This window comes from Fistularia commersonii, chromosome 17, assembly GCF_037954325.1.
Source record: "Fistularia commersonii isolate RoL2024-O1a breed Wild chromosome 17, RoL_Fcom_v1.0, whole genome shotgun sequence".
NCBI lineage: Eukaryota > Metazoa > Chordata > Actinopteri > Syngnathiformes > Fistulariidae > Fistularia > Fistularia commersonii.
The window spans coordinates 1,502,953-1,522,176 of record NC_141300.1 but is presented as its reverse complement, the minus strand read 5'-3'; the positions used below and the strand labels follow the sequence as shown (position 1 = coordinate 1,522,176).

The 19,224-nt window shown below is 55.2% G+C and overlaps 1 protein-coding gene across 1 annotated transcript; it reads right to left on the bottom strand.

Annotated features, from left to right (window-relative positions):
• On the bottom strand, positions 1–18,566 carry tspan18b (tetraspanin 18b). Its single transcript, XM_086162798.1, has 9 exons — positions 18,370–18,566; positions 7,905–7,981; positions 3,309–3,404; positions 2,555–2,749; positions 2,375–2,449; positions 2,201–2,299; positions 1,943–2,119; positions 1,368–1,451; positions 1–862 (listed from the first exon to the last, which is right to left on the bottom strand). Exons 2-9 carry the CDS (start codon positions 7,905–7,907, stop codon positions 815–817), a joined length of 777 nt encoding a protein of 258 aa, XP_086018924.1. The 5' UTR covers positions 7,908–7,981; positions 18,370–18,566; the 3' UTR covers positions 1–814.
• Between the last annotated feature and the right edge of the window lie 658 nt (positions 18,567–19,224).

Below are 19,224 nucleotides of genomic sequence, written 5' to 3'. Positions count from 1 at the left end.
TCAGAATGCCATTCACGTCTTTTACTTCTCAAGTCTAATACAAACAGAGAACATGTGACCACTGATAACCACAGGGAACCACCGTACTGCAGCACGACCACAGCACAATCAACACACTATCATAGGATTCAGTATGTACACACACCCACACCCACGCACGCACGCGCGCACACACACACACACACACACACACACACACACACACACACACACACACACACACAGACACACACAGCTTGTATAATACAGCATTTTAAGAAGGTGGCTGTAAAAAAGGGTGGTGGGGTGGTTGGGGTCGGGGTGTACACTTCACACTTTACAGTATTGGGGGTCATTTGAGGTGGTGCGATGGGGGTAACAGCCAGAGTGAACAGAAAAACCTTTTTTTTTTAATTTTTTCAATGTTTTTTTTTTTTTTTTTTTTACAGTGAAGCCAGCTTTTAGTTGATATAAATATTCTTCATCCAAAAGTCAGTGCAGCTTCACCTGGTCCTCCTGGTCCTGGTCTTGGACCTGGTCCTCCAGTCTGGTCCGCCCTGGACCTGGTCCTCCTTTTATACACAGTTCATCTCTGAGGTTTGTGTGTATTTATGTGTGTGTGCGTGTGTGTGTGTTTGTGTGCATGTGTGTGTGTGTGTATTTTTTGCCACCTGGTACCTCAGAAGTCCAGCTGTGAAGTCCAGGAGTCAATGAGCCAAAACAACAAAAAGAGATCTGAACATTTGAAAGAGTCCGTCTTGTTTTTCTCCTGATTTCCCTTTTTTCTTTTCACTTTAAGACAGGAAAAACAATGCAGTTCACAGATGGAGCAGCTCTACTGGATCCCCCTGAAGAGGCAGATCGCAAAGACCATGGCGAAGAGCTGGGGGGGACAGAGGAACGGGAATTCAACTGACAGGCAGAAGAAACAGGAGAATCCTTTGACATGTGTCATTTGTAAGTGTCATGCCCTAACTCTGCTGTCCATTTTCATCCTCGCTGTCACTGCTTTTGCATCCTGTTTATTTTTGTTATTGTTATTATCACTGTTTCTGTTGTCGTCATTGTTGTTTTGCTTGTCTATTCTCACCCTCGCTGTTGTTTTTTTCATTCTCATGTCTACGTTTATCCTTGTTGTTGTTCCTTTCACTATCTATCTTTTGCTACCTTATATTTATTGTTATTGTTTCGCTGCTGTGACAGAAGAATTTTGAATCAACACAGTATCCAACACCTTATCCTTAATGAGGAGACACTGTGTTGTAATACCACCCATCACCACGAGGTGGCAACATTGCCCAATATTAAAAGGGTGTTCCCCTGGTGGGCGGGGCCAGACCAGACCACGTGGTCCACACAGACAGACGGGTTTAGGAGTTCTGGAATACCTCAATGGTAAGAACCACGATGGCCAGTGCGCCAGCCACGTAGATGTACAGCTCGAAGTAGTCGACCACTGCCGAGTAGCAGCCCTGAGAGACAGACAGGGAGACAGACGGACACAGCCAATCAGTTCTCAGATCGAGGAATGGGGCGACTAAAGGGTCTGCTGATGAGGACCAACAGCCGGGGAAACAAACAGAGGAGGAGATGCTCCTTCCGTGCGCTCCCATCCAGGCGGGGAGGACTGAGGAGGACCCCTGAGTGCGTCTCTGGGCTGCAGGTTGATTCTGCACAGAGATTAGAACTCGACCTCCTGGTCACTTGGGGGAGGTTCCTAAGTGTGTGTGTGTGTGTGTGTGTGTGTGTGTCAAAGGCACGAAGCGAAGATTCGTTTCAGCTTCCCGGAAAAGACTAGCCGTTCTCTGGACGCTTGGAGCCTGGGCCCCTGGACGTCTAAGAACAAACAAGACACGTCCCACATCTCGAATGAGGCTCCTGAAGATCCATCCTGGTTCTCCTGGGGGGAAGACACCTCAAGACAGGGAGAGCGGAAGGGGAGCCGGCGAGCGGCGAGGCCTACCTTGTTATTGCGGAGCAACATGTTCCCAGACAGGCAATGCTGCGGGCTGAGATACGGCGCGTCGCCTGGCTCGGCGGCACGTGGACAGCAGGCCTCGGGCACGAGGTGGCCGGGGTTGATGATCCTGAAGAGGCTGTCCTTAAAGTCCTCAGGGCTGTTCACCCCGCAGCAGTCAAACTGAAGACGAGAGGGACGGGGACGTTAGGGCCGCCGTTAGCCTCCAGGTCCGAACCGCGGGGAAGCTGTCCGCCGTCCTACCGTGGTCATGATGGCGTTCCAGGTGGAGGTGAAGACGTCTGTGTTGTTGTAGCCCTGGTAGTGTCTCTTCAGCTCTCGGGTGAAGTATTCCCTGGTCAGCTAGGAGGACAACCGGGGTCAGACTGGGGGGTTCGGGGAGGTTGGAAGGAGGTCAGGGAGGGGGTGGTCGCTTACGTGCTCGCGGAATATGAAGGCCAGGATGGCGGCGGCCAGCTCTGCCAGGAAGATCAGGAGAATCAGCATGAAGAACTGCAACGAAGCCAGAAGGACAGGGGAGTCAGAAGAGGATGAGGCGGATGAGGCGGCGGTCCGGGCGGAGCCGGAGGAGACGAGCTCCTCGTCAGCCAGACTCACGAAGAGGAGCAGACACTTGTTCTCACGGATGGCGCCGCAGCAGCCCAGGAAGCCCAGCAGGAAGAGCATGGCGCCCATGGCCAGGATGATGTAGACCCCGGTGAAGAGCAGCGGGTTGGCCGCCACGATCTCCCTGAAGCCCGTGGGGTCCACCAGCACCCAGACGCCCACTCCCAGGAGGAAGGACCCCCCCAGCTGGAGAGGGACACGGGACGGCGACCATTAGAGGACCGAGGCACGACACGCTCCCTGCGGAGCTTAACGGCAGAAATACTGCAGTAAAGCTGTTCTGCTGATTAGCTGTTGCCACGGCAACAGGAAGCAACCGGGTAGCTCCGTCCGGAGAACTCCCCGCCCTGGTCCACAGGTGCGGAGGTCCGCAGTCCAGAGACTGGAGATAGCTTTGGAATGAGCCGCTAACGATAGCTGGACCCGCCGGTGGCCCGAAGGTTCTCCGTCCAAATTCTACGACACCAGATCTGGTTTATCAAAACAGCTCATACATCAGGTCCAGACCCAAACCCGATCAGGGCCTCAGGACTCTGGCAGGCGCTGGGGGCCTTCGTAGAGCATGACCTTCTGGACCACAGAACGTAATGCAAAGGTGAGGCGCTGATTCTGCGTGAAGGATACAGGGGGGCGGAGCCACGGAAACCAAGGGCCTCCTTGCATCTGGTAAAGGGTTTGTGTGTGTGTGTGTGTGTGTGTATGTGTGGGTGTGAGTAGGGGGGGCAGAGTTTTCACAGATACTTACAAAGATGAGGAAGTTGAAGACGAACATGAGGTACTTGATGCAGCTCAGACAGTCGCCCTCCATGGTCGTGCCCCGGGCCGAGGCCTCCCCCTGACCCTGAGGACACACACACACACACACACACACACACACACACACACACACACACACACACACACACACAGGTCAATAGGTGCAGACTCAGCAGGGAGGCCCTAATAGAAGAGGAGGTGGAGATGTTTCCAGATGACCCTTGTTTGTCACCTGCAGCCACGACTCCAAGTCCATGACACATTCAGGACTCGAGTCCAAGAGACAGGATGAACCTGCTAACCAACCAGTTAACCAGTTAACCACTTAACCAGTTAACTCATCCACAGGCGAGGAGCTGCTTGGATGTGTGATTGGCTCAGGAACAGCCCAGACTGGAAGCAGTGATACATCTAAGTGTCCTTCTTCAGTTCAAGGGGCACACATTAACCCACCGCACGTCGCCTGCAGCCCTTAATGTAATGAAAGGCACTCACCTCACACCCACACAAACACACACACACACACACACACACACACACACACACACACACACACACACACACACACACACACACACTTATCCTGATGAGGGACTGTCCTGGGAGCACTTCTGAATGCTAAAAAAACTGCCGTCTTCAGGGACGAGGTGGACATCCCGGCGCTGAGCGCCCGCTGAAGGTCACAGAGGTCATAGGCTCCACCTTAAGTCCAGGATGACATGAGAGACTCCACTGGACGAGGATCTATCATGACTCGTGAGGGATCTTTACTGCGGTAAGCCTCTGCGGACCCTCGGAGGCGGCACAAGAAGGTTTCTGACCATGCCTCCATCAACGTTTGTTGTCGAGCCGCCGGATCACCTCCACCTCTCAGAAGCTTTCTCACGCTCTCGGACCATCTGCCCGGGTACGGATCTGCTGGGCTGGAGATCCTGGTATCTGAGGGGGGTTTAATTAACCCTCTCCATGGCTGAGAGGCCTGGTGAAGGCCCTGACGGTTCTGCATACATTAGAAAAGCCTCAGAGAACAGAGAACCCCCCCCCCCCCCCCTCCAGTGTCAGGGGGAGTGTATTTATTGGCGCGGGGGTGGAGGAGGAGGAGGGGGAGGAGGTTGGCTGGAAAAACTCCCAGAGCTCAGCTCACGTCTCCTTCTCCAAACAAAACGTCTGATTTCTCCTCTACCCCCCTCCCCTCCCCTGGCTGTCAGACGGAGAGCCAGGTCCTTCAGTACGTTTGGAGATCTTTGCTGGGAGGAGGACGCGCTGGCGGCTGTCCAGGAACATGCATCATGCTGACGGGAGAAGCCCCAGGAAAGTGCAACGTAAACAAACAGTTCACCCTTGCGGTCCTGGAACCCGACCAGATCCGCGGCCAGGAGCTCCGAGCAGATCAGGTGTTCTGCGGTGCCTCTTTGTTGACACGAGCGAAGAATAAATACCAATAAGACGGCGCTGACGGCGGACGGCAAGGGAGCCCTCCTGTTTGTCAGCCGTGAGCAAACAATCGAACCGCTGTCCCTCCTCAAGCTGAAGATCTCCGCCTAGCGAGAAACCGTTCCAAATGTTCTCCACACTGACAGAAGGCGCTCAGCGAGGAGGAGCCATGTGACCTCCATTCTTCTGTGTTTGGAGAACATGGCTGCAGGCTCTCCATGGTGCTGAGCTCAAAAGAACCAGGCCTGATGGTCATGTCAGCAAGCACAGATGAGAAGACAGACGGCGGGGAGTGGTTCTCCTTGAGGTCGGCACTTTCAGATGAATGAGGCGGGTCCAGGGTCAAATATGGATCCGGGACGTGTCTATTTCCTGGAGACCCAGCCCTTGAAACGCTAACCTGTAGTTAAACCTCCCCTGAAGGAGAGCAGGTGTGTTTTCTCACTCTGTGCCACTTGACACCTCCTCCACACACACACACAAACACACACACACACACATACACACACACACACGCACACGTGCCTTGTCACTCTTTAACTAAATTAAAAACTAATTTTCACATTTTCCCAGCTTCCCGAGATGAGCCGAAGTGAGTAAGCCCCCTGCCCCCCTCTGGGGAGAGGAGGGGGCGCCGTGTCCCTCCGTGAACCTCCAATTAGTGTCGGATGAGCCGGGGGCCGAGCTGTCACGCCGCCGAGCTTTGAAACGAGGACGAACAGCGCTGAAAGCGTCCAAATGTGGTGTGCCAGGCAGCTGAGGGGCGAAGGTCCGAGCACCAAGGCCGGGCCATTCTCCTCCTGGCCTGCGAGCGGCACCCTCGCCACCCAACGGAGGACTCGGTTCGGTTCCCGGCAGGCGTGAGTCCTCTGACCAGGCAGCTGACATGGACCCAGAACAACGGGACAATTTACAGGAGGACCCCCCCCGGCGGTGGGGGTGTGTGGGGGTGGTGAACAGAGCGGCGATGTGTGTGTGTGTGTGTGCGTCGGTAGCGCTGCGGGGCCGCATTCCTGACATGCCAACCGGGCAAACAGCCAGCTGTTAGCTCATTAGCAACAGCAACTCACACTCCCACAGTGGAATCGATTCTACAGCTCCTCGGATGTATGTGTGTGTGTGTGTGTGTGTGTGTGTGTCTGTGTGTGTCTGTGTGTGTCTCAATGCCTGCAGGAGACATGTGATTGGGCCAAGTGCTGGTATGTGTGTGTCTTTGTTTTTTGCTGGATCCAAACTCAGTATTCGTCCCTCCGTTTGGGTCACAAACCGTCCCATCTGTGAGCCCCCCGCCCCCCCCTGCAGCAGAACACACACACACACACACACACACACACACACACACACACACACACACACACACACACAAAAACACGTCTGCGGCGGGCTTTTCCCGGAGCGTCCTCTGCACACCCGCCGGGGTTTTCCAACAAGACGGCTTATAACTCAATTACAAACTAAACACTCCATAATCGCTGCCATGACAACGGAGGGAAAATATTTTCCCTCCACAACTTCCTGCATCGGCCTTCTGACCGTTTTCCGACGCTTTCCTGCGTCGGCCGGCAGGAATCCCATCCGGTCAGGAGGGCGGTTCGGTGAAATGTGAAATACCGGAGGTCTCCGAGGGCCAATGGCGGGCCGAGGTCAACAACGGGGGTCGGGAGGGGATCAAACTCCTGGAAAAACCACCGAAGAAAAGAAGAAGAAGCAGAAGAAGAAGAAGAGAAGCTCCTAACCCCGAGGCGCCGCCATCCAGCCTGAGATACACATTCAGATTGAATGGGGTTATTTATAGCAGATGTTGGAACTCTTCCACCGCTCCAATAAGGACCGCGGTCTCCACGGCAACCTGGATCCGCGGCGAGCGTGGCCTTTGTCTGCGGAGCACCGTGTTTGGCGTCTCAACTTAGCACCGTTTCCTGTTAGGAAACAAAAGGGGTGCTTTACGTTGCCGCCCGCCATTTGTCCTAAGCCCCAGAGAGACAATAGCTGCGTTATCACTTTTACCGACGACGACGTGACGCCCCGGAGCCTCAGAGCCCCTCCCACGCACGGGTGCTTCGGCGAGTGGGGTGGGGGTGGGGGGGTGGGGGGCTAATGCGCCGCAGAGCCTGAAGGTTCTCGACGCTTTTTCCTTTCCTTTCGGATGAAAGCGAACAGCGCACAAACAAGAAGTGTGTCAGCGCTGCAAATGAAGGCAGGAGAACTCATGTTTCTTTTATTATGGGCTGCCGCACAAATACATGGGCGCCATCCCGGAACCATGGTGACCGTTCAGACGGCGCTGTCTTCTCTCCAACGTTCTCCACGGGTCTCTTGCTGGGTCCTGCTCTGACCTGGAGGTGACCAACTCCTCCTCAGCTTGTCTTTTGTTATGAGCTTTACAAGTGCGTGGCTTATGGATGGATGGATGGATGGATGGATGGATGGATGGATGGATGGATGGATGGATGGATGGATGGATGGATGGATGGATGGATGGATGGATGGATGGATAGGGGTTGTCTCAATCAAATGGTCTGCTCTCGGACAGAACCTAATAGACGTGGAGCTCTTCTCCAGGGAAACTCATGATTTCTAACAAAGATTTAGTTGAATCCTTAATTTCCAGTAGCGTCTGGGAGTCTGAAGGCCGGGGTCACGTCCAGACCAACGTGACGTCTGCCAGAGGTTGATGTTTGGAGATCTTTGTTTTGCTTTTAACTCCGTTATCCTCAGACGAGGAATTTGGGAAGGCCCCGCTGGGTGGAAGATCTCCGCCCGGGAACAAGGTGCTGATCCCTCCCTCTTCCACCAGGTGAGCTCTTGGGATGGGTTCTGATCCCACAGTCTCCTGAAGGTGTAGCAGGAGCCTGCTTTCATCTGACAGTGATGAAGGCTGACGTGTCAGGGTCCACCCCACCAAGCCCCCGCCCTGCACGTCTGCTCCCAGACCTGCTGTGAATACTAATGCTGCAGATACTGGTGCAGATCAGAGGCCGGCAGAGCAGGGCGGGGGGGGGGCAGAGATTCCTGTCAGGCGGGGCTCAGGGCCCGCTGAACACCGCAGCTCCTGTTAGCGCTAACAATGGCTCCTTGCCCGCATCGTCAGCATCTCACCGAGAAGACCAGACCGGCGAGAAAAGAAACAAGAAATAAAAATCCAACCTACCATGAGTGAATCTTTGTTTGTCCTCAGGTAAAGATGGCGGCGCCCCTGGGTTCTCGCTCCTCGCCTGTTTTCATGAGCTGTCGATCACAAGCAGAAGGAGTACAGAAGATGGTGAGCGTGGAGGCCGGAGGAGCCGAACTTCAGAGCATAAAAGACGCCGTTCTTTGCGGCGCCGTTCCTCACCGCTTTAGCGAGGAACATTAACGGAGACCAAACCTCAATGGCTCATTCAGGTGACGTTCTAACACCTGCCCGGAGGTCCTTCCCTTCACTCCTGATTCAGCCCTCCTCCGTGGCTCCACCCCTGGCATGACCTCTCCAAGCTCATGCATTATTTACCTTCTCCAGCAGACTGCGGCTTCTTTGACCGCCGCTGCGTGATCCTCCTCCAGCCGAGGTCCTAACGAGCAGCGACGCTTCAAACCTCCCCTCCCGGCTGCTATGCCACAAGTGTCTGAGGGCAGCGACACACCAATTAACGGCAGCCGGAAAGCAGCAGGCCGTCTGCTTTTGGTTTACTGATGAGGCTTCGGAGATTTTCTCAAAGCTCTGGAGCCGACAAGCACTCCTGATATACGGCAGCGGCGGGTGGAGGAATGAGCTAAGCTCCTCCAGAGGGAACCCTGAGCCGGAGGCGATCCCGAAGGAGGGTCCGGGCTGATGGAGCCAGACACATTATCACACCGACAGATGCTGAAGCCCACTGACAGGTGTCATCACACTGCCCCAGGCCGCGGAGCTCTGATAGCAACCATAGGAATGGACCGACCCGGGGACGGAGATACGCGGCCTTATTAGCCGGCCTCTCCGGCTCAGGAACATCTCCACGGGGTGGTAGGCGCGGCACCACATCTCCATCCAGGCAAACCCACACGCTTGCTCTTGGGCTCCCCCTGCCGGTGACCCCGTGCAGCTGCTGCAGGGGTCTACCATTCCTGCCCAAATGAGACGCCGAGGGTCGGGCATTCTCTTTTCCTCGTTTCCATGGAAACCTTCATGGGAAAGGGGAGCACCTATGGAGGCTCATTGAATTCGACAATGAGAAGAACTCTCCACGGAGACGACGAAAGGGCAGGCTGCTGAGTGTGGGTGGAGGCGCCACATCTACATACACTCGGGTGTTTCACGTCTGAGATGATAAGCCCAGCGGAACTGCTAGGAGCCCCTACACCCCCCGCGCTGTTTTCAAGGCCTGACAATGGGGTTACATCACCAGCGTCCCATCTGATATCTAATATGTGGAGGAGACGATGCATTATGGATCTGGAGCTCAGCGTTCAACATGGAGCTGCTGCCCCAGATTCACTATCGGAGGAGGAGGAGGAGGAGGATGGGGGTGCCAGTCAGGTACAGAGGAACCATCCTCCTGTCAGATGGTCGGGCAGCTTCTGAACCCCCACCCCTCGTCCTGGAGGAGCCGCTCTGATTATTTGGAGGTTCATCTAATCCCGCCAGTCTTTGACCAAAGCGTGAGAACAGCTGGAACCCCAGAAGACCCCGGAGAAGGTGAGGAGTCAGACGGAGGCAGAATGAAAGCTGATCTCTTCAGCATTTCCTAAATCACACACCAGCCGGGGAGGTTCGGGGGATGAGGAGCTGCTGCAGGGGAGAAGATCCAGCACGGACCTGCCCCTTCATCCTCCTCCTCCTCACTCCTAATGCCTTTCTTTCTGACAGACAGACAGACAGAAAGACGCCCCGAGACAAAGCTAATGGTCTGCACACACACATACACAAACAGCTTCCTGTGTGGACAGGAAGTGGATGTAGGAAGTGAAACATCCATTTCATGAGGGCTGCTGTGCCGCGCTGCGAGTCAGTCACTGTGGATGAAGATGAGAACCGGGGCATCTGTCACATAATAACCCCCGTCTCCAAGCCCCGCCGAGGCCGACCCCCCCGGGGCCACTGAGTTTTCCCTTCCCTGATGCCGTGAGGACCTCTCGCCGGCCCGACCCCCCCACTTCACTGAGGTGACGCCTGCAGACGTCTGTCACCTGCACCGGCTGACACGGCCGCCACGAGCCGCTGCCGCCGGCTTAATGGCTTGTTATTTTCTTTAGCAGGCTGCTGTGTTACCCCCCCCCCCGGCCCCTCGGGCCAAACCCCTGTCTCAGAGGAGCCACAGCGCCACTTTGAAGTTGAGCAATTAAAGAGGAAAGACCTGTCGGAGGCTGGAGGATGGGGTGAAGGTGGGAGGGGGGCCCCGGGGATGCAATTAGGGGGGGGGGGTTACAAAAACACAGACAGCAGCCTTGCAGAGTAAGGGAAGGGGGGGCTCACACCTCCACAAGATCTCCACTTCCACCAGAGGATCATCTCACACCCTTACATCCAGGCGGGTCAGCCCCCGCTGCAGAGGCTTTTCTTTAATTAAAAAAAGAAACTAAACACACACACACACACAGGCAGCTGCAGTCAATCAGTTGTGCGTGGATGTGGACTCGAGTTCTGATGGTTTTACGACCTTCTGTATGGGGCGGCGCGGAGCTGGCAGCAAAACGGGCGACAGTGCCCGGGTCCAGATTGGACCCCGCAAACGTGACTATGGAACTGTCAATTTCCTGGAATTGGACGCCAGCGTCAGCCACTGCGAGCGTGAAGAAATAAACCCCGACGGCACGTGTCCAAGCCGCCCCTTCGCACGGCGGCAAACATCTCACCGTAGACCAGTACCAGGAAGTGGAAACAGATTGTCTCACTCGATGGAACCACATGGAGCTTATTTTCATAATGGAAGCCAGCGGAGGGCATCTGAGTTCGGATTCCTGCGCGAGGAATCCCAGACCTCACAAAACCGCCATGGCTGCGGCAGCGGCAAAGCCGTGACTGTTCGGCTCCTGTGAGACCAACACTCCACGCCCCGACAGGCCAGGAGGCAAACGTCCAGGTCTGCCTGCATGACGTCAGGGTCCACACACACAAACTCACACACACACTCCATAACTCATGAACTGCTCTCATATTCAGCTGATTGGTTGATAAACACAGCTGTGTGTGCTGACAGTGTTTGTGGACACAGGACTTCTACGTGTGTGTGTGTGCGTGTGCGTGTGTGTGTGTGTGTGTGTGTGTGTGGTGTCCCCTGCTGGGTTTCAGGGGGCCCCAGAAGCTCGTAAAACCCGAGTTCTTCATCAGCAGCCGTGTGAGGAGGAGGAGGAGGCCATCGCCCCTGACCTGCCCTCTGCAGTGGAGGGATCCGCTCGTGTTCTCCGGCGAGCATGCCAGCCTGCCGCCATTGCTGCGGCGACGTTGGGGCAAGTAGACGAGGAGGAGGAGGAGCAGGAAGAGGAAGAGGAAAGCGAACCGTACTTTGTCTCTCACTCTGTCAAACATGTTAGCGCTGATGGACAAACGGGCCCGGAAGGCTTCTGCATGAGCGCTCCCCTAAACTCTATGTGCACTCTGTTCTCCAAACCGGCTGACTCCCTGCACTGGGACCAGGAACTAAGAGGTGCTGGTAGAAGGTCTGATGGAGATGGGAGAAAGGAGGTCAAACGTGTGAAGGTGGAGTGCTCACTGATGAAATGTGCTGAGCTCAGAGTGGATGCAGGAGAACATCTAACCACCGACAACTGGAAGTGCAAACACAGATTTTAAAGTTTTACAAGCCAGGCGTGGGAGCAGGAGGTCTCCAGTGAGCCCCAACAACCATAAACCCCCTCAGAATACTGTGGGAAACACACACACACACACACACACACGCACGGGTAGGACAGCAGCTGGGGGGAGCTGCTCACGAGGCAGATGATGCCACAGCAACTTCGTTTGCACGTCTGATTAGATTTCTAATGAATTGGGATCTTCTTCGCTCCCTGGAGGCCATCATCATCATCATCATCATCATCATCATCATCATCATCATCACCAGCAGCTGGAGACGACTCTTAAGGTTCTAACCTGGGTTCATGTTGAAACCTTGGGTGATGGACCCCAACTGCTCCTCAGGGTTCCTCACCCTGAAGCCCAACAGCTCTAAACATCAGCTGCGAGGGAGTGGCCGCGGCGTGGAGATTTATGATGGAGAACATTACTGCTCTTCTGCTCGCTCAAACATCTGCGAGCACCTAGGGATCTTAAGAGGTGGCTGGAGGGAGGAGGTAGTCTTCTACTTAGCCAGGAGCTGGTCCTCCGATCAGGAGGAGGAGCACTGAGGCACTAATGGCCTGCTGAAGAAGTCCAGGAGGAATCCTGGAGAAACCCTGAAGAAACATTCATCACGCTGCTCGACTGGGCATGAAGGTTTTATAGGAGGGATTTTAAAAAGAGAGAGAGCAGGACCAGGAGCTTAGAGGAGCTCAGAGGAGCTGCTGGATGGTGAAGATACCAGCAGACTGTGAGAGATCTCAGGATGAGCGGCTGAGAGGAGCCACTGGGTGGTGAAGATACCTGCAGACTGATCATTTGTTTCTGTTTTCTTTTCCTTCAGGATCTCCAGCGGTGGGTGAAGAGCCCTGGAAGCAGAGACGGACCTCTGTTCTGGGCCAAAGGCACGGCAGAAGATAAGCCCACGCCCAGGGGAGGCCTGTATGAAAAGTTTGCAGGCGAGACCAGTTGCTGAGGCAGGGTGGAGGTGGAGGTGGAGGAGGTGCTCTGGATATGGCAAATGAAAGGCTGGCCCTCAGAGGTGTGTTGAGGAGGAGAACGTCCAGACATCTGTTAGGCATTAGAAAGGAAAAGCAGCTCGTGGGCTTCCAGGAGTGCCTGTGGAGATAAGGAGCCTGCTTCACAACACCACCTCCCTACTCCTCCACCTTCTCCAGAGGCAAGCCTGAGCAGCCCAAACCAGAGAAGGGTTGCAGAAACAGAAGACTTTGGTTCTACACGCTGTGGTTTGTTCCTGCTCCCTCAGCCCTGAGGGTCTTTCAGCAGGCAGATGATTAGTTTCTCTGGCAGCTTCTGACAGGAAGCCAGGAGAGCACGTACCGTCTCCCCCTGGAAGCCATGGCGGCGCTGGAGCCTCGACTGCAGCCAAGAGTTATCGGGAAAGAAGATCTGGGCTGGCTTCCACGGGCCTCTTGGAAATCTGCCCGGCTTTCCATTTGGTCCTCAGACACTTGAGAGCCCTCCCAGTGGTCAAGACGTGGCGACATGGGACAGATGAAGACCTTTCAAGATGGTTTTCCACTCCAGCAGCACTGGAGTTGTTCTCAGCTGACGGACAAATCCATCAGTTGATTGTGTCATTATGGTTTCATCTGCTTAAGATGTCCACCAGAGGACCAGCGCCCAATAAACACTGGTATGAGCATCGGTGGCCTGTTAGCCCGTTAGTTGGTTAGCCCGTTAGCCTGGCAGCTGCTCCACTGGAGACCGCAGGATGTCCGACGCCACGCTCTCCAGGTTTCCTGTCCTCCTGTCCTCTTCTACTCAACGCATTCCTGTCAGCCTGGAGAGCAGAAGGACAGACCACCGCTGATGGAGGAGAAGCTGGTGACAGCATGGGGGAGACCTACAGGAAGTCCATTCAAAACTACGGGAAGTCCGCCCACTTCCTTTCTGACCATCGTCCTATCCTGCTCGCAGGGCTGGGGGCAGCGCTAATCCCAGCGCTCAAGGTGGGCATTAACAGGACAGGGTCAGCTGTCAATCATCCAAGCAGCTGCTATGTCCTTGACACCAAGCAGGAGAACATGGAGACCCCACACAGAGGACGGGCTGTGGAATCTGTTAGCTAGATGATGACTGCACTCATCCACCAGGAGATATCTGTCCTGGTTCTCCGACACCAGGCCCGTCCCCGGTTGATGATCCAGAAACACCTCTACCTGGCATTGTCTCCAGTCACATCTCCTCCTTGGAGATCCTCAGAGAAGGGGTGGTGCTGCCCGGCGGCGAGATGACCGCGATGGATCCTGACAGGGAGGAGAAACCCTCCTGGACACATGACTACACATTCGCTTCTCCTGCATCTCCTACTTAAGTGCATCTCCTCCTGGAGGTGCTCCTCCGGCCCCCCGGTCAGCCCCTGAAGTGCTTCCCTTGGCGCTGGAGCTCCGAGGCCTCCAAGGCCCTGGAGGACGGTGGGCGCGCACAGCGGGCTTTTAGAGCAGAAGAGGTTAAACTTTCATGAAGACAAATCAAAAAGTCATGAGGCCGCGGACGCTAAAAATAAGCATCTGCACGCCGTGGCCGGGGGGGCAGCAACTGGACTGGATCTCTGGGGGGATTTGAACACCCCGCGGGACCACTAAACATCTCCCGGGATACTTGAATGCACCACAGGGACACTTCAAAACATCTCCAATATACCAGAATGCCTCCCAGGGACGCTTGAATGCCTCCTGGGACACTTGAACGCACCCTGGGGATGCATGAGCGCCCTCCGAGGATGCTTGAATGCCTCCCAGGGATGCTTGAATGCACCTTAGGAGGCTTGAATGTGCCCCTGGGATGCATGAGGGCCCCACGGGAACGTCTGAATACCCCATATGGTATGCTTGAACAACTCCCTGGGGACACCTGGACGCCCCCCTGGGACACTTGGTTGCTCTATTAGGCATTTGAACGCACCTTGGCTCTGCTGATCATCATTGCATCCTGCCAACATATGATCTCAAGGTGTGATTGTGACCAATTAGGGCTGGAGGGAGAATATGGAGCTTACTTGACCATCAGCTCCACAGGGTTGTTGGTTCCTGCTCTTTAACAAGGTGTGTGTGTGTATATGTGTGTGTGGGGGGGTCTTCAGTGGGCTGTTGTCCCAGCAGGGGACAGGCCATTAGCAAGATCCTCAGGACGGGAACGGCAAGGTGTGAAGGCTTCCCAGCAAGCAGGAAGCAGGAGAAGAGAAGCCCGGCTTCAAAGACAAGATGCTGAGCGCAGAAGAAGACCCAGGAGGAGAAGCAGAAGCTCAGCGGGCCCAAACTCACTTCACTCCAAATTGGAGAAAGGTTTCGCTTTTTCCAGGAACAGAAATCATCTGCCTGAATTCAAGGAGACGTGAAATCTGTGGAGTAAATATAAACCTGCCCCATTTCCACCAAATGAAGGCTGCAGCGATGTGTGAGTGAGTGTGTGTGTGTGTGTGTGTGTGTGTGTCTGCTTTGGTTATCACCGACTGCAGCGGCAGTGTGTTATTAGCCAACTGGGTTTGAAAGCGGGCGGCGCTGAAAATAACCTCCTGCAGACACTCTGTAATTCAGCCTGGCCACGGCAGGGCCTCCCCACTTGCATGGCCCGCGCACGCCCCGGGGTGGTGGGCGGAGCTTCAGATCACACACACAAACGTCATCTCATCAGCAGGAATTGACAGGTGGCTAATTGTCTGCCCCCCCCCCCAATAAACCCGCTAAGGATTAGCCTATCAGAGTGCGGGGGGGGGGGGGGGGGGGTGTCACCTGGAATTAGAGGATGGGGGGGGGCAGCTGAGAGGTATCAGGACATATCACCAGATGATTCCTCAGGAGAATGTGAAGGAGGAAGCAGAGCAGGGGAAGGTGGAGAAGAAGGTGGAGGAGGATGAGAAAGAGGGCAAGGAGGAGGAGGAAGAAGAAGAAGAAGAAGAAGAGGCAGCAGCTTGAACATCTCCAGACAGCACATCGTTGGAATTTGTTCTCCAGCAGATCTTAGTGTCTCCAGATAGGACTCTTGCCTGTTTGGTCAGGAGAACACCAGGACCAGAACCAGGAAGCACCAGGTTGAGAACCAGAACCGGGAACCCTCAGACAACAGATAAATCACAGAAGGCTTGTTCTAATGGGGTCCAATAAACATGTGATGATCCCCTGGATCCAAATGCCTGCTTACCTTCTCCATCAGTCTGGATCCAAACCCCTTCTGACAGAGGGGAGTAGAAGCACCTGGTCTGCATTGCCTACAGAACAGACCTTCAGGTCATTCCTGGTTTATCGTTCACTTTCATTCCTTCTAACCAGAGTGCCACATCAGCCAAGGAAAACAGAATCAACAGACGGGCCACTAGGGAGACCTTCAGTGTCCGGACCTGGAGGAGCAGACCCGGAAGCCTGATATGAAACCCCATCAGATGAGGTCCAGGGTCTCAGACAGTCGCTACTATTTCCTGGTCAGGTTGTAAAACATGGAGATGATCGAGGACAACCTGACCATCAGGGTTGGTCCCGGTTGGAGAAACGAGGACTTATTAAACATCTAGCAACGATTGTCGCCGCTCTGGTTGATCAAAGCCGGCGAAATGAGAAGAACCCTCCTGTCTGCTGGGAGGCTGGTGGAGTTCCAGGGACCAGGCCTGATCGGGCCAATCAACTCCCAGGGATTGATCCTTCTCCGGCCAATCAGTGCACAGATTCATGCTAATCAACGTTAGCAACATCAGGGAGGAGGATCCAGATCCAGATCCCGGAGGGTTCTCAGAACCTCGGACACTTGTGCCTGTGTGTACCCGGTGCCCATCCCCTCCGCTCATGGCCGTCCCCGTGGAAACGGGCCGGACCAAACGCCGCCACGGGTTCTGGCCCCGCCCCTGCACACCCGCCTGCTTCCTCCTGATAAAGAGGAAGCAGCGTCCGAGAGGCCTCGCAGACTTCCTGCACCGTAGGAAGCCAGGGTCGGCCTGGGTCTCCGCCGCTTCCTGCTCGCAGGAATGTCGGGACGCCGCGTAGAAAACATGAACGCCGCCAAAGAACGCCCGCTTCCAAGTCCAGCAGAGAAGGAGACGGCTGAGAATCAGAGAAGAGTCCAGAACAACCCCTGACCCCATGAAAACACGTTACAGCTTCTCCAGAGTCCAGAGATGGAAACCCCTGACCTTCTCGCCCAGAAGACCTATCTTCAGCTGCTAATGGTTAGCATCTCGCAGTAGACACCTGACCTCCGCCTCTGGGTCTCACTGCCTTCCAAAAAGCAGAACTTGATGAAAATGTGATGTTTTCATGGTCTCCTGGTCTCAGGAGTTCTCATCTGGGCGTCCTCCTGCAATCCACGTAGGCAATTGAGCCAACAGAATCTCCATTTAGACCGAGGCTCTCTGTGGACGACCGGGGGCTGATTCCATAATGAACCTCCACCATCTCCACCTCCACCACGCTGCCCTGAGCCCATCAATACAGTTACTGATGGTCTCCTCAGGCTGGGGCTGAGAAGAAAGGAGGAGGAAAGAGGAATAATAATAGCATGCTTGGGGGGGGGTTGGCAGAATGCTGCAGAGAAGATGGAAATGGAGATGGAGGAGGAGATGTTGGTGGAGGAGGAGGTGGAGTTGGAGGTTCAGGGGTGTGAAATCTGGGGCAGCCATCAGATGATTAGCTGAAACCTCAGGGGGGGCGGCCATGTGGAACTACAGATTGATTCATTTCAGGTTCCTTAATGAGAAGGTTCTCCAAGGCCATCATCACACACACACACACACAGCCACACACCCACACACACACACAGACAGACACACAGACAGACAGACAGACACACACACACACATACACACACACGCACACACACACACACACACACACACACAGTAAGCCTGAGCTCTGTTATTGTTATTGTTGTTCCTGCTGGTTCCGTCAGCAGTGAGGAGAAGGTGTGATCAGGAGCTGCTGAAGGCTCCGTTCTCACAGAAGATCTTCACACCTGGAGGAACCAGGATCAGAACTCCTGGAGGAGACTATTCCTCCATGCTGGCAGCTGCTCCAACAGCATCAATGCTGCTTCTGTGTTTTTGTGACAAGGCAACTGTTCTCCCACAACACACTCTCTCTCTCACACACACACGCACACAACACACACACACACACACACACACACACACACACACACACACACACACACACAGCCCTGTGATTTACATGGAGCAGCCACATGATACTGGTGGACATCAGCAGGTCAGCTGCTCCGCCTGGATTGGTCTCTGGAGGATCATCTCAGCAGACACTTTCCCACCAACAGCCTGCTATTGATCCGATCAACGATGAATCAGTTGGATCAGTACCCTCACACCGGATCACTCCTACACGCACGCGCACACACACACACACACACACACACACACACACACACACACACACACACACAGATGACCAGACCATCTGGATCAGCGGGGGTTTAGTGTCACCTTCCACCTCCAGATCTGAGGAGATCCCCCAGGCCCCCCATTGAGATCTCAAAGTGACGTAACAGCTCACACCTGAAGGCATGAACCAGACACAGGGGGTCACTTTATTATTAATTATTGATCGAGCACGCGCCCATGCCCTCGGTTGCCGTCAAATCCCGTTCCCGCCCGTGGGAAGGACACGAACCCCAGTTAAATTCACACCTCCTCATTACCACGGACGGGGCGGGGTCCTCGTCTCCGTGCGTGTCCGCGCGTTTTGTTATTACCGGAGCGCGAAGTTGCCGCTCCGCGTGACGCACCGGATCGGGCGCGAGCCCTGAACGTGACTCTCACGCACCCCTCCAGTAGGACGGAACGGAACTCGCGAAAGTAAACAATCGAAAGGGGTACCGGGACCGGGACCGGGACCGGGCCGGTGGAAGTTGTCGCTCGTACCTCGGATGCCGCTCCACCACCGGTATTGCTCCTTGGCTCTCCGGCGGGCTGGGATCCGAGCCGCCGCCCGGTGGACGTGCTTCGGAGGGTTCCGGTGGGTCCCGGTAAGTCCCGGTTGGATCCGCGGGTCCGAGACTAAGAGCGCTCGCCGCCGGTGCGAACGGTCCGAGCGCAGAACGTGTGTGAGGAGAGAGGCGGCTGGGAGCGCCAGCCGCCCCAGGAGGGGCGTGGCTTCCGAACAGAGGCCACGCCCCCTTCGGGCCTCATTCCAAGAAGCGTTTGGACGGATCCGTACAGGAGGAACCCCGAGGAACCCACGCAGATACAGGAGGACGTGGACGCCCCACACAGGAAGAACCCCGGTGGGAATCCAACCTCTAACCTCTGCTGGAGGGTTCATTCCCCAGTCTTCTCCACATTCTCCCCCACAACTGAGACCATCAGCCTCATTCCATGTCTCCACATTGATGAGATCCACCATCAGAAGATGGTGGAGGACCTTCTCTGCAGACAAAAAAAAGTTCCCTGGCTGGATCGTCCTCGCCTGCGGGAGGACAGCTGGGAGGTGTTTTCTTTGGGCTCCTCTGGTGTTTTCCTAGCGCAGAGCCCCCATCTCCGGCCCCCGGGAGGACCTGGAGCTCGGCGCAGAGGCCAAATCCTTCTGGTAGAGGAGCGGTGGGATGCAGAGGACGAGGAGAAGATCCCCATCAACCCACGCTATTTGTTTTTTGGTGCTGCGGGAATAACAGCCTGTTTCCACGACGACGTCACCAGGTGAAAACCCATGTGAACGGCAAGGAAACGGAGCTCCGGACGGGGAAGATCTGAGAAGGCCTCTGTCTCCATGGAGACGCT